Below are 16,223 nucleotides of genomic sequence, written 5' to 3' on the forward strand. Positions count from 1 at the left end.
TCCCCTGAGATCTCAGTTCCAAATCCCCACATCATATAAAAACCTTGTAAAAAAAAAAAAAAAAAAAAAAAAAAAAACCTTGTCTTTTGTTTCCCATAGCCACAAAATACAACCCTTTTTGTTACTAAGACTGATGAATGTCCCCAGGTCAACTGTAACTTACGCCTTCACACAGTTCTGGGTTCCAGCTCCCTTTTCATTTTTGGCCTTTGAGCATTTCCCTTAGTATTGTGCATGCTCAGCTACACATTTCAAATATATTGGTGATATTTTATTCAACATTCTAGGGGTTTTGTGGCCAGAGGGTTCTCAGATTATCTAGTTTCCACGTTTCTGGAACCTGAAGCTTGTCATATAAGTTTTTACTTACTTTATGGGTTCAAGTTACCTTGGCCTAATCAAAAGTCCCTTCACTTAGAGCCAGGCAGCCTTGGGTTTGAATTCCAGCCCTGGTACTCACCAATTATGTAACTCTGAGCAAGTGACAAAACCTCTCTGAGCCTTATTTTCTATATTAGTTTTAGGGATCATAATCCCAGGTTTTCAAGTTTGTTGTAAAGATGATCTCTATTCTAAATACAATACAAGGCACAATAAGTGAAAGATAATGTTATCATTATTCATTCTTCAAATACTGAGCATTCACTGTCAGGTACACCCTCTAAGTGCAATGAATAACAGACAATAAATACACGAATAATACATTATATAAACATATTTTAATATATAAATATATATTTGTTATATATATATATAACAATAACAACAAAAACCCCAGAAGTTTAAGTGCACTACCAAAAAGGATAATGGGATTGAGACTGCCCATAGAGACAGAGTGAGCTTTTTGATTAGGTGATAGGAGATTCCCATTTGATGGTGTGACATTTGATTTAAAATCTGAATGAAGTCAAGAATAAAAAATTTAGATGAGAGGTGATGGTTGCACAACTCTGTGAATAATATGCTAAAAAAGCTGAATTGTATACTTCACACGGGCGAATTGTATGGTGTGTGAATCATATCTTGATGAAGCTGTTTTTCTTTTTATTTTTTAAGTCTGAAGGAAGAAGAGAAAACAAGGTGAAAATCTTTGGGAAAGAGCACTCCAGCTAGAGGGAACATCAGTACAGAGACCATGAGGCTGGAAGGGACTTTCATCAGTTGGAGGAAAAGAAAGATGGGGTGGTGGGAGTTTAGTGAGGGAGGAGGTTGGAGATGGTGGAGATCTAGACTATGGTAGGGGACAGACCAGGCAGGGCCTTGTAGGTCATGTTGAATACTTGAGATTTTATCCAAAGTGCAAAGGGTAGCCCTTGAAAACATTTAACTGGAGAAGTGATATCTGGTTTATGCTTTCAAACAATACTTGTGCTTTCTATATGGCAAGAGGATATATAGGAGGGCAAAAAATATAAGCAGGGAGACCAGCAAAGGGAATGCTTCGCAACAGTTAGAACGAAGGTCCTAGATATTGGAATTCTGGCTTTGTCCTTGGTCCCTCAGACTCTCCTTTATTGATCATATACTTTATTCTGAGATGGAATTTATGCAGAGATGTGACGGAAAAGGCCACTGCAGCAGAGGGACCCATGAGAAGTAGAGAATTCATGCTCCACCACTACCCACAAAGGAAAAAGGTTACTGTAGTACCCTGGCATTCACCTCACCTTTGGTTTACAGTAACTTGGACTATTCCTACAGGAAGGTTTCAGGGTTTTCAGCTGACCTATCCTGGGCCACAATGAAGAGGGTCAGGAGGGTTCCCTTTTCTAGGCTGGGGTTGGCCAATCTTTTTCCCCATCTCAGCCACTGCTTGGAACCATTCTGAACTACCTCTGTCTCTCTTTAAGAACTAAGTCAAGGGCTTCCCTGGTGGCACAGTGGTTAAGAATCCGCCTGCCAATGCAGGGGACACGGGTTCGATCCCCAGTCCAGGAAGATCCCACATGCCGTGGAGCAACTGTGCGCCACAACTACTGAGCCTGCGCTCTAGAGCCCGTGAGCCACAACTACTGAGCCCCCGTGCCACAACTACTGAGACCCGTGTGCCTAGAGCCCGTGCACCTCAACAAGAGAAGCCACCGCAATGAGAAGCCTGCGCATCACGACGAAGAGTAGCCCCCACTCGCCACAACTAGAGAAAGCCCGCGCGCAGCAACGAAGACCCAATGCAGCCAAAAGATAAATAAATTAATTAATTAAAAAAAAAAAAGAACTAAATCAAAATTTCCCACAAGTAGCAAAATACACGGGCAGATGCTCAATCTATAAATTTTATAAATCAGGCAGCTTTGCTGCTTTATATAAATGATTAGAAGCATGGCCATTGGAATCAGACAAAATTAGGTTTAATTGCAAGCTCCACCACTTAATGAGTAACTTAGGGAGAGTTCTAAATTTTGTTTAGTAAAACTAGGGACAACAATACCTATGCTTCATTGAGTGTTTAAATGTGCTGATGTCTGTAAATCACTTAGCACAATGCCTGATACATAGTAAGGATGCCAGATTGGTAGTATTATTATTATTACTTATTGTAATAATTAGTAAGTCTGTTACTTTTACAAAGGGGAAAATACCTTCAAAAAGATGAAGTCTACTTACCTTTAAAAGACATGAACCTGTTAACTACTACATGAGGTTAAAACTATGGAATCAAAAATAATAATTTCAATTTTTTCCTGTAATAAAATTAGTTTAAAATAAAGTTAATAATTATAAAATCTTTAGCCAAAAAATTTTTCATTTTGGAATTCAGTAAGTATAAATAAGCCCCTTAGCAAACTATTCATAATTATAAACTATTATGGAGTATGGAGTTGGTTATTTTTAATAGTCCCAAAATGAAAATCAAACTCACAGTTTCAATATTTGAAGAATGATCACATATATTATGTTATAGCTAACTGAAGGAATATTAGGTATACTTTAAAAAATTTACATTTCCAGGTAATTTTAATGATACTGGAAAATGTTATATGGCAAGTGAAAAAGCAGTATATAAATACGCTCTACATTGTTTATGATATGTATACGTGATATGTATGTTGGATATATGTCAAGAACTTTGTGAAGGCCTTTGCCTCTATCAACTCACAGCATGGCATCGATGGAATACTCTGGTATAACAATTTACCAAAAATGGAAAAGTCCATTCAAGTGAACAGAAAAGAAAAAAAGAATTATAAATATGTATGCTTTCCTAGGGAATGGTTTCTTACTAGTGTCTTTTAATCCTCTTTAGGGATTCCTTTATAAGAATTCCACAAGGACCTTTGTGGTCGAGAGCCCACTTGTTCCAATACAGTCAATGGTGTATCAATTAACTGCCATCAGCTAACTACCTTGCATCTGTAACAGTCTGAAAGGGAGAGCTCCTGAGTCTGGGAGTCAGATATCTGTACTGCTGTGCCTCATGCAGACAGCAGACCATGTGTCTTCTAAAAGGGGCTCTTTTAAATATCCATTAGAGGTAGCACTACTAGCGATCACACTCAGCCTTCCAACACTCTAAAAGCATTGGCAAAGGAGAATTAAATATGCATAATGCAAGCAACTTGTTCCATAAGCATTCAGTATGTCGTTATCCTTCAATAGAACTGTTCTGATGGAAATTTTTATGGTGTATAGGTCTTAGGATCTAGTATTTCTCATTTCAAAGAGTAACCTCGTTTTTTCAAACTATTATATAAAACCACAGTGCATTTAACTGACTTAGTTAAATTTAATTTCTTACTTTAAATTCTAAGAGGAGAAAAAACTCTTTGAAGGAAATCTTTGTTTAGATGGCATAAAAGTAGAGGCCTAGTTGGTAGTAGTACTGACGGTCATGACTTGTGTTATTACATACACCCTACCAGTCAAAAGTCAACTTCTTTAGGAATAATAACTATTGCTGCTTTGGCTAAAATTTGAGTCTTTCATTAGACTAAAATTATGTCTGACATTTCATAAGGCTTAAATGCAAACAAAAATGATTAATCACATTCATAAATATGCAAACTTACGTTCAAACCACGATATTAAAAAGGTATATTACATTTGAGACAAAATGGCAAAACCAGAATTTTTAATTGCCAAGAATTTTATGTAGCAAGTTTGTTCAGTAACATAATAAAATAGGAATATTACATTGGCATAAGTGGAATTAAAGAACATAAAATATTACTTTAAAACAGGAAAACAATGGGATCACTTTCAAGAGCCTCACAGAAAGCTTGTAATTTAAAATGTTACTTTTTCATGATAAATGGGATTAATATGTGGGTTTTCTATGATAAAAATCATGGTACCTGAGTAATACATACATTCAATTGCATATGAGAACCAATATTATAAAGATGTACTTTCCTAATTACTTAAGAAATTGTTTTCAGCTTATTCAGTGCTTTGTCTAAACAGCTTAAGATATGTAAAAAGCAAACAATCATACTGTTTCATCCTTCATACTTAAGGATGAAACTTTTTAGTAAGCATGCGTGACATATGATAAAATGGCACTTGAGGGAAATTATTGCTTAACCTAAGGGAAAAAAATATCACCGTTAAATTCCTGCCTGGGGGTTAAATTGTGGTCTTGCATTAATAAAGTAGGTTTTTGGATTCCTTAGCTTTTGGTGATACTTTGGAACCTTTCGTATTTTCCCTGTAGATATTTCAGGCAAGCTCTAAAATTTGAGAGGACACAATAAAACTCCCACTTAGATGATAAAATATATTAATTCTAATAATATATAAATAAAGTAAATCTGATTCATTTACTGGGCAAGGGCTACATTCTAAACTACCCAACTCAAATTAAACTAAACTCTGTGGCAAACAATTTTTCTCATTAGGCAATTAATGTTACCTTCAATAAGGCAATTCCCACATAGCCTTTGGCCATAGCTGTTGTCTTTAAAACAAAGTTCTAAATCTGTAGATCATGCAAAAGGTTATGATCTCCTTAGCAGGTGGTTAAGGAAATCTACAATAGGGATGCATGGTCAAGAGAATATGAGTTTTTAAGAAGTCTCATCTAATTAGCGGAGCTCTCCCTTCCAATCCCCCCATGTTCAGTGATCCAAGAAACTGAAATGCAAATGGAAAAAATGAATCTGTGAAGTTAAAGGTATAAAATTCTGCAACGTTCCTCAGACTCTTCATTCTTATTTCTAGAATGGCAAGGGATTAAAGCTAACCTTATTTCTTTAGAGGAAAGTAGATGAAAAATTATTTATACTTCTAAAACTTTTTGCAGCATTGATTAATGCTCATCAGTAAATAAGGGAGACCATTTCATTCATTTGGGTATGCAAATTAACCTGGAAAAATCCATAAAAACATCTTTATCGCCAATAAGCCTATCAGTATAGCAAAATATAATGTAAAAGAAAATGAATATTACTTGATAAACACATGCGAATAGAAGCATTTCAGTAAGAAAATCTATCTTTTTTTTTATAAAAAAGCTTTCTATTTTAAAACATCATTACTCAATCACAAATAAAATACTATCAATAAACGCCTTTGAAATTTCAAGTAAAAGCCACCGCATTTTCCTTATTAGGAATGTTTGCGTTCAGTCGTCCTTTTTGTCTGAGGTACTCTCTTCATGACTTTCAGGGCTGACTTTATTACTTACGACTGAGGGAGTTGCTCGGACTTCTTTTGGTAATGAAAACACATGGCACGTCTGGAGGTCTAAGTAGGTTGTAAATATCTTAGCATATTCTGGATGCTTTAGGGCAAAACTTTTAAATTCCTCTAAAAGAGGAGAAAAAACAAAATGCAATAAATTGAGGTGAATCTTCTTTTGGCGTGATGCAGATTAACATATGATCTTAATAATACAATGATTGCAAAAGTCTATTACTCAACCCCTATAAATTATGCAACCACTTTGGGAGATAGTTTTTTCCATTATCTAGTCAAGTTGCAGATATGCATACTTTATTCCAGGGTATATAAGCGAGAGAATTTGTGCATATTGTGTTCTGGGAGACATGTATGAGAATGTTCACAGCAACATTATTCATAATAGGTAAAAAATGGAAACAATTCAAATGTTTGTCAACAGTTGGAATGGCTAAGTAAATCATGGCATATTCGTGGAACAAAGTGCTACACAGCAATGAAGACGAATGAATAGCTGTGTTGTAACAATGTGGATGAATCTTAAAACCATAATGTTGAATGAAAAAAGCCAGATGCAAAAGAACACATGTTGTATGAGACCATTATGTAAAGTTCAAAAACTTAGGCAAAACTAAACTATATTTAAAGATGTGTACTTTTGTGGTGAAATGCTAAAACAAAGCAGGCAGAGATTCCTTTTTAAGTCAGGTCAGCAGTTCCCTCCTTTAAGACCGAGGAAGGGGTTCTATTTGGGAATAGGCACATGGAGGCTTCTAGAGTTATTGAAAAGCTCTATTCCTTGACCTGAGTGGTAGTTACACAAGTGTTCATTTGTAAAACTTTGTTGTGCTCTATGATTACGTTTTATTGTTTTATGTAATTTTATTATTTTTTTGTAATAACAAATGTTAACAAAATTTATTACCCAGGACTCTCTATTACTGGCTTTTAAAACTATTTTAACCTTTAACTCTGGTAAAGAAATAAACCATCTTGAAAAGCTGAGCCCTGACTTATGACCAGTAAGGGCGAGTAGAGTGTACAATATTCACTAATCATATCACAAGACCCCTGAGTAGTAGGCCTCCTTTTATCTCAGATGTTTGAGATTTAGGAAGTGAGGTAGAGTATAGCAGGCTTACAAAATTAACCATCAGAATTTGAACCCCAAGCCTCCGGTAACCTGGAGTTTCTGAAATATGATGTTACCCTCAAGTTTGACATTTCTCTCTCCTCTTCTGTTTGGATGGAGAAAACTTTATTGAGCTTATATAGCAAAGCGAGCCTGGTCTTTGAATCAGCTTGCTATTTGACTCTATAATAAAAGGCTTTTAACCCAATATCCTATTTCTATCCATTCACTAAAAAAAAAAAAAAAAAAAATCCTCCGATAACCAATTGTCTACTTCATGGCACATTAGACTACCTAGCAACTCTTGAAGATAAAAACAGGTCTTAGTGATGAGGAAGTCACCAGATAGAGCCCAGATCATTCTTTGCAATTACAACGTTATTTTGCATTAACAGAGCACTTTATATTTCCAAATTAGGCAAGCTATTAATTGTTCTTTCTTAACATCCAAAATAAAGATTTATCTGCATGAGTCTATTTCAATGACGGAGACACAGAGGACGTAAGTGACTTCTAAGATACGTGGGCAGGAGTGTTGATCTACTGAAACCACGAGCTTTAATTTTAAGACTTGTGCTCTGGTCAAAAGAGCAAGGCTCTCTGTCCTCTTTGGGGATGCTAGTGGCATTAAAGAGTAACTCATTTCTAGAAGTGCTGAGAGCTGGCAATAAGTGGAATTTGGGCATTAATTTGGCTAAAGGAAAACCAAGAATGAAAACAATTTAAACAATAACATTTAAATAATGTAAATGTAAACATACATGATACATTTCTATACCTATTCTTTCATAAAATCATACTTAAATACCTCAAACATTCCTGCAAAAAAAAAAGTGGGCTTGCATAATATTGGGGAAAGGGAGATATTCTGTGTATTCTAAAAAGAAAAAGGTTGAACTCCAAAAAACAGAGTAGATTTCCCTAAAAACATATTAAAACTGACAGGTAAAAATATGACTACCTACAAATAATTCTTAGTATTAGCTTCCATTGAAATAGTTATTCCAAATAGTTTTTCAAAATTTGTAGTTTGGAGTAATACAGAGTATTAACTATGCAATGAAAATGGTCAGAGAATTAGTACGCATGGGGTTTATGACTCTTAAGTTTTATATCAGTATATACTTCCCATTTTATCCTTTCTTTTTTTTTTTAATGAACTTAATAGAGTAAGTGCCCTAGGCACTTAATTACCTAAAATAGAATAAGGACAGCCAAAATGACAGTAATTAAAAACAGAAGAGTAAGAGAAGTCTGTGAACTAATTCCCCCATCCCATGAAAGTTATCAGGTTGAAACTCTTTGAACACCAGAAGGAAAAAGGCATTCAAGAGGAATCCCCCTCTGGCCCACGAGAGAAGACTGGGGAAGATAAGCCACGCTGACATCTACGATCACATCAAAGCTAAGGCAGGGGCCTCTCCACTGAGGTGTGTTTCCCAAGGACACTGTGAAACTGATGAACCATCCCTTCAGCCGTTAGGGGACTTGTCTTCATGTGTGGACTCGAGCCATCAGGAGAAAGGCTGGTCACCGGTGGACGGACCTGCCATTGGCCACAAGGTCTTCCTCCACGATAGTCCCTACCTCACAGGGGTGCCATCAACATGATGTGAGATAATGAACGTGAAAGCTCATCTAAGCCACTAACAGGAAACATTAATAGATGGTTTAGCTACTGTTATTACTGTGGGTCCCTCAGTCCATATCCCTCTACCGTGGCTACAACTCTGACATTCTCTAGGAGATGATCTTAGGTAAGTCACTTAAATTCTTTGCATCTCAGTAACATAAGAATAATGAAGAGTACTGTTCGAATAGGCTTGCTATAAAGAATAAATGAATTAATATATATAAAATGTGTGAAGAGTGCTTAGCATATGGTAAGTCCTCAATAATTAGCTTCTACCATTACACCACTACTACTATTATTAGTATCATCATCATTGTTACTATTAATTCTATTGTTAACATATTAGTGGGGGGAAACAACACTCTTTTTTTTTTTTTTTTTTTTTTTTTTGAAACAACACTCTTGTATGAGGGTCAGTCATAGTCTGGATGTACGCTGTACACTGTACAGTACACCGAATCAGGAGCCAAACTGCCTACTCACCATACGAAACAGAATCCCCCTGGGCTATTTCCTTGAAGAGACCAGAAACATCAAGGTCAGGCACTCCAAGGGAAGCCTGCAGAATGGTGGCGAACTCTTCCTCTGTTATGAAGCCATCCTCATCAACATCAAAGAGCTGAAGGAAAAAGAAAATAAAGTCTAAGAATGAGCTCCTCCAGAGCAATGGTGGTATGGAATAATCTTAAAAAATAAACTCTTTAGTAATTCAGACATTCATTGTGCCGAGGGCTAGGGATATATGTCCATAAGTATGGTATCTGATGCCTTCACAATACTTATAGTTTAGTGGTAGAAAGAGATAGGATTAAAATAGGGGCTACAGGGACTTCCCTGGTGGTCCAGTGGTAAAGAATCTGCCTTACAATTCAGGGGTTGCGGGTTTGATACCTGGTCAGGGAACTGGGATCCCACATGCCGCAGGGCAACTAGGCCCATGCACCACAACTACTGAGCTCTCGCGCCTCAACTAGAGAGACCCCATGCCACAAACTACAGAGCCCATGCACCCTGGAGCCTGTGCGCCACAAGTAGAGAGAAGCCCGTGTGCTGCAACAAAAGATCTTGTGTGCCGCAGCCAAAAATAAATAAAATAAATAAATAAAATAATAAATCTTTAAAAAAAATAGGGGCTACAACCACAGTAAGTACAAAAGCACATGGAAAAAATAGGCGCTATAACCATAGTAAGTACAAAAGCACATGGAAAAAATAGGTGCTATAACCATAGTAAGTACAAAAGCACATGGGAGTCCTGTGTAGAACAAGATGAATCCTACCTGGAGAGATCAGGGAAGGCTTTATGACATTTGAGTTGGGTCTTAAAACATGAAGAGATATTCCCAGAACATACAAGGACTGGCAGGCAGTTGCCTGGGGCTCAAGTCAGGAGAGAGAAAGACAAGCAAGGATCAGATCATGATGGACATATAAGGCCTCATCTACCCCTGCAGGATTATGATGGGAAGGGCTGTGGGGTGACTGCCTGTGAACTGAGGGAGCTCTCTGAGGCAAAGTGTGGAGGGTGGAGAGAGGGCAGAAAGTTGAAAAGACTAGAGGCAGGAAAAACAATTAAGAGTCTGGGGTGGAGAAGCAGGAAGGGCAGGAAGAGACAGAATTTATAAGGAAGCAAAGACAGGACTTACATATCAATTAGAGGTCTGTAGTGATGGAAAAGAAGGAGCTAAAGATGGCTGAGGGATTCTAGCTTGGGCAAGTGGGTGAAAGTGGGTTATGTTACCAAGAATGGGAAAACAGGTTCCCAATGAGATCAAGGGTTAGACCTGGAGAGCTTAAATTTGAGTCAGAAGTGCCAGGAGGAAGTAAGATTCAGCACATCAGCTCAGGAGAGTGATGACGCTTGAGATATGAATTCAGGTAAGGATTGAAGTGAGTGTGTTTGAGCTTCTCTGTGGAAAATGCACAAAGTAAGGCAGAGCCCTGGGAACAGCAAGAGTTGAGGTGTGTGCAGGGAAGAGGAACCGGCCAAAAGAACTCAGAAGCAGCAGCCAGAGAGATGGAGAAGCAGAAAGAAAGAGCATGCATCTTTGAAGCTAGGGAAGGTTTTCAGGAAAGAGGAAGAAACTCTAACTGTGGTAATGGCCAACAGAGTAAAATGGCATAGGAAGGCCAAGCAAGAAGCAAGGTTTGCTGGATTTGGCAATTAGGAGATCCTGGCGACGGATGGTAATGGGAATCAAGCAATGACTAGAGAGGTGAGGCATGGAGGCAACAGGCATGGTTCTTCTTTTAAGAAATTATGGAATAAAGCACAGGAGATAAACAGGGTAATAGCCACGTACAAAAGGAGGCTGCCTTCAGGAAGGGAGAGACTGAATATGTTTATAGGCAGAGGGAAAAGGGTGGTATAGACTGAAAGTCAAGCAGCAAAGCAGGGGTAACTGATAGATAATTAATATGCCATATTCATAATCCTCACCAGTGTATTAACATTTTTCCATGATATCAACACGGACTCTTTGCAGGCACTGAACCAACATGTTCAAATCACTTTACACACTCATTTAACCCTAATAATAGTCTTATGTAAGGGAGGTGTTGTTATTAGCCCTATCTCACAGATGAGAAAGCTGAGGAACAAGGAAGCCAGGTAACTTTCCCAAGGTCACACAGCTTGTAAATGGTCAAGCTGTCGCCCAAATGCAGGCAGAGATCTACAGTTCCTGCTGTTAAGGTATCCACTTCTGACCAAATACACGATCAAAAACAGGCATTGGATAAGGTGTGATAATCATGAAAAGAACAATAAGCAAATACTGAATAGTGTTTTAATTGTCCACTAGGGTGGGAGGAGAAAAATATAATTCGAACTTGTGATTTGCTGCCCCCAGATAAGAAGGCACAGGACTCTTAGTCCATTTTCTACTACTCAGCCCCTAAATGGACGATAAGATAGCTGGAAAGTGCAAAGTGAATTAGCTAGCATTTGTTTTCACAACAGTAGCCCCGGGGCTCTTTATGGGCCTTGGACTTCAGACATTAACTGCCAGGATTCAGTCACAACCTCCCCCCACCTTCTCACAAACTCTAATTTTTCTGTAAAAGTCTTCCATTCCTAAAGAATTCTCACCAACTTATCCAATCACCTAAATCTGGTGCTTTGATGGCTCTTCCTTCTGTATAAGTTTCCTTCACACATCCATCCTGGGGACTTTTACTTCCTCTCCATTTGTCCTTTGTCACAACTACCCCACAAAAACCCCTCCATTTCTCTCAATTCCTCATCGCTCCCAATAGCCTCCCTACTACAGAGTTCCCAGATCTAAGGTAAATCTCATGCTCTGGGCTCTGGTAGAATGGTTAACACCCCACTTTCCTTGGAGAATGGGGGAGCGGTATCTCCCCAGTGCATGGAATGCTGTGGCACTCTGCATCACAACATCCTGTCTTTCCTAGCAAGCACATGGTCCAAGACCATTTGGACTCTGCCTGGAATTTGAATGATGAACAGCGTTGGAGTTTGCTCACTCTAACGGCAGTGCCCAAGGGAGATGTAGAGCAGCTCCCGCAGCTGGGACCTCGGGAGCTGCCTGCTTTGGAGTCTTCCCTGGAGCCTGCTTGCTGTCCTCACAACTGATTCCTCCGCCAGAGTCTATGCCTACTGCTTACAACTGAAGAATGCTGACTAATATTCTACCGCTAAAGGTCACTGTGATGATGAAATATGATCAAAGATGGGAAGTTAACTGTGAAGTGTTACCCAAATAAAAGGGTGTGAATGCATTCTGTATATATACAAAATGATACTACTAAATGAAAAATAGAAGCATGCCAAAATAATTTTCAAAAACATCATACAGGGACTTCCCTGGTGGCACAGTGGTTAAGAATCCGCCTGCCAATGCAGGGGTCACTGGTTTGATCCCTGGTCCGGGAAGATCCCACATGCTGTGGAGCAACTAAGCCCGTGAGCCACAACTACTGAGCCTGTGAGCCACAACTACTGAAGCCCACATGCCTAGAGCCTGTGCTCCGCAACAAGAGAAGCCACCGCAGTGAGAAGCCCGTGCACCGTAACGAAGAGTAGCCCCTGCTTGACGCAACTAGAGAAAGCCCGCACACAGCAACGAAGACCCAACACAGCCAAAAAATAAATAAATAAAATAAATAAATAAAATAAAATAGGCAAATAGACACTTAAACAAAACAAAACAAAAAAACCAAAACATCATACACGCCTGAGAAGGTTAAAAAAATAACCAAAGTAAAACATGACACTTGCTTTACTGAAAAAAGAGCTAATTATAGTTTTAGGTCCTTCTTTCCTCTCCCTGTCCCCCCCTCAAAACCAAGGTCTAGGCTAGAGAAAAATCTCAGGACTTCTTTAAAGACAATAATTACTATGATTAAGGGCCAAATTTTCTATCAGGTCTTTCATTGGTAAACCCAAAGTGACCACTTGCCCAGCTGACCTTATAATCACACAGACAATCCCAGAACAGAAACAGAAATGTCTGGGTTGGAATAAGTTAGCTATGCGTATAATTTTAGGTTTTATGATGAATAAGTCTGTAAATGTTTTCAGCTTGGAAAGAGTTCTGGCCCTTGCCTTGAGACCATCTGCTAAGCATCAACCTCTCAGGTTCTTTATAGACCTAGCAGTTAACTCAGTTGAAACCAATCTGAAATAAAAAGTCAACCTGGGGACTCCTCTGTCAAGGATAGAACACATGGAAATTCGTGAGGCTATCCCAGGTGGCCTCCAAGACGTAAGAAAGGACTCTGGGAGGAAGAGAGTCTTTCTAGATGATAGAGGGGAAAACACTTGTTGAGGACACAGTGGGATATTCTTCTCAGAGAAAATCAGGAAGAAATAAGAGTAGGAAAGAGGCATGGGGAAGGTCCTCAGCTGTTATGGTGGATGAAGCAGAGACTCAAAGAGCTGTACGATAAGATTCCATATACACAGCTTGGTAAGTGAGATCAAGTTTTTGTTTTACTCGAGAGCAGATCATGTAAGATTAGAATATGGAAGGGAACGTCCCATTCAAATACTAATTAGATAAAGCACCTTTCATCTCCAAAGAACCAAAACACACTTTGGGAATGTATTCTTCCCTCTCCTTTTTGCATATGTAAGTGATAAAATGGAATCTGAGTTCTCATAATTCAAACCTCCATTAAGTTCTGCTAGGGATGGGGGACGTGGATTTTATTCATCTGCCCCTCAACCCCCCATACTGCTGTGACAATATATGTGATATACAGGAAAACACAGAGGGTGGAAACTTGAGACATTTATGATGGTATTCACCTGACACCACCACAACAAAATAAACTCCATCGGGAAAAGATCGCCTAAAATATCTCTGACATACAGAGTGAGAAAATAAGGATGGATCAGAACTTTCTGCCTGGTGAATTGGGATGACTATACACAGGTGGTGTTTATTTATAAACCTCACTTTGGGGCTCCAAAGTGGGGAGGCTGAAAAGAAATAATTTTTAAACTAATTTATGAAATCACCTGCTCTTCAATTTTAATGCTGTTAACTAGGCTGCTTCCAAAGACTTTCTTTTTGCTTAAATGGATGCTTGTCTTTTCTTTATTCTCGGTAGCGATTGTCTTAATCACATTGCCCTCGTGTACATGTCACAGCAGATCTATAAACACTCGTAATAGATGCACTGATTTTCAGATAATACACTTAGAGTCAACACTTGTTTACGAGACAGACCAAGATGATTTCAGTGGGGCTGACAGTACCTTAAATGCCACCTGGATGATCTCCTCTGTGTTGGCAGGGTTACACAGGACAGCCAGGCCAATTACATACTCTCGGAAGTCAATACTGCCATCATGGTTCTGTGAAAGGATGGGAGAAATCAGTTAGCAGGGCCACTGGTTGAATGACTATTAATCACAGCCCACAAGGCAAAATTCAGACATGCCACGCAGCTCAGCCTCATCATGCACTGAGCCGATTTGGAAAAAAGTTCGCACTGAGATAGAACAGCTAGTGAACGGCCCACCCATTCCCAACTCAGAAGGAAGAAAAATATATTCCTGTTGAGCAATCAATATAAACATTTTATCACTGAGGCTCATTTAGAGTGGCTCTATGGCACTCATTGTGGGTTCCTGAACTCAGCCTTGACGGGAGCCTCTCTGGGAAGCAGGATGGGGGATTTCATCCTAGGTGGGACTGAAGCCTTCATTCCACCATCGATGGTGGGCCTGCCATGATGGCCAACACCAGTGGGTCATCACTAAGAGACTCTCTCCATGTAGGAGATAGAAGGGAAAGGAAAGGGGCAAATTGAGGCAATAATCACAGCTACATTCTTTCTTCCTTCTGTGCTTACTCTGCAGTAAAGCAGGAGAAAGTAGGCAAACCTGAGCAACTTCAAGGGCCCCTTAGTGATATCGGGCCCTGGAAGATCCTGCACTTCTAAGCCTTGGAAACTAAACGTAATTCGTATGATGTTTATATCTATACACTTCAGCAGGTATTTCTTGATGGTATTATAAAAGAAGGGGTTGATAATTCTAATCCATGCTGACCGAATACAGAGTTTTTCCTACACATGAACTACTCACCTAGATGGGAACACTGAGAAGATGAAATGGGGAGAAAGGAGAGAGAGCTTAAGGAAGAGAGGAAGAAAGGGAGAGAGAGGTAAGGCAGAGAAGGAGGGAGGATGGACGGAAGAGATAGAAGAGAGAGAACAAGAAGGAAAGGGGAAGAGGAGAAAGGAAAAGTGAGGTGGAGAGTGGAAGAGAAAGATGGAGGGGGAAAGAGAGGAGGAGGAGGGAGAAAGGAAGAGAACAATAAGCACAATGATTATAATCCCAGGTGTGGAATCATTTTGGCAGCAAGATCTTCATGTTGCCAGATAAACTATGAACTAGTAACAACAAAGCTAAGTGTGATACTTGACAGGTTAGCAGACGTTTGGCACTGATAAGAGCGTAATCTTTTAACTGTGACTAAGTGTCTACATTTCAACCATCAAGAGTTCCTCTAGGGCAGGGATTGCCTTCCTCTGTGCAGTGTATTCCCATTGCCTAGCACACACAGGTAGGTGCTAAAAACGATGCTACCTTTTCCTCACCTACCCTTCCCTACTATTGATACTTTGGGTTCACCTTAAGACACTTTGGCAGTGTTTTTCACTGGGGTTTCATAGATGAGCTTGAAAGGGAAGGCTGTGAAGCCCCTGAAAGGGTGTGCCTTTTTTTTTGTTTTTTGGTTTTTGGCCGAGCCACAGGGCATGCGGGATCTTAGTTCCCTGACCAGGGATCGAACCCGTGCCCCCTGCAGTGGAAGCGTGGAGTCTTAACCCCTGACCAGGGATAGAACCCGTGTCCCATGCAGTGGAAGCGTGGAGTCTTAACCCCTGGACCGCCAGGGAAGTCCCAGCCCTTTTTATATGTACATTTTTCTAGGGAAAAAAAATCTTGTAGCTTTCCTCAGCTTCTCAAAGCAACCAAGACTCACTGTCACCATACTACTTTATCTTGCTGCAGGGTGGGAACTAAAAAGGAATAATTTACCTTCACTTTCTCATCGGAGAAGGTAGAAACAGAGGATTCAAGATTTCCCTAAAGTAACAGGGTTTCTTCCTGGGATTTAAAACTCAGGTCATCCGACTTCCATTTTTGTCCGATTACCAGCCCCTAAGACAGCTGTTTTCTGCCTTTCCTTTAATCGACTTGATTGAGGTATCAATTACAGTCAATAAAAAGCATCCATTTTAAGTGTACAGTTTGATGTTCTTTGAAAAAATGCAGACACCAGGGTAACCACCATCACAATTGATGGCTACGATATTTTCATCCCCCCAGAAGTTTCAGAGAAGGTAGAGTTTTAAGGGACA

The 16,223-nt window shown here is 39.4% G+C and overlaps 1 protein-coding gene across 1 annotated transcript in view; it reads right to left on the reverse strand.

Annotated features, from left to right (window-relative positions):
• Positions 1-4,054: 4,054 nt before the first annotated feature.
• The window catches only part of LPCAT2 (lysophosphatidylcholine acyltransferase 2), a 69,659-nt gene continuing 57,490 nt past the window's right edge, over positions 4,055-16,223 (reverse strand). The window contains exons 12-14 of the mRNA XM_007167594.2: positions 14,110-14,208; positions 8,865-9,000; positions 4,055-5,745 (exon numbers count right to left, since the gene is read on the reverse strand). Coding sequence (XP_007167656.2) covers positions 5,561-5,745; positions 8,865-9,000; positions 14,110-14,208 — 420 coding nt within the window. The 3' untranslated portion in view covers positions 4,055-5,560. The remainder of the gene's footprint in view (positions 5,746-8,864; positions 9,001-14,109; positions 14,209-16,223) is intronic.

This window comes from Balaenoptera acutorostrata, chromosome 19 (assembly GCF_949987535.1).
Source record: "Balaenoptera acutorostrata chromosome 19, mBalAcu1.1, whole genome shotgun sequence".
Lineage (NCBI taxonomy): Eukaryota > Metazoa > Chordata > Mammalia > Artiodactyla > Balaenopteridae > Balaenoptera > Balaenoptera acutorostrata.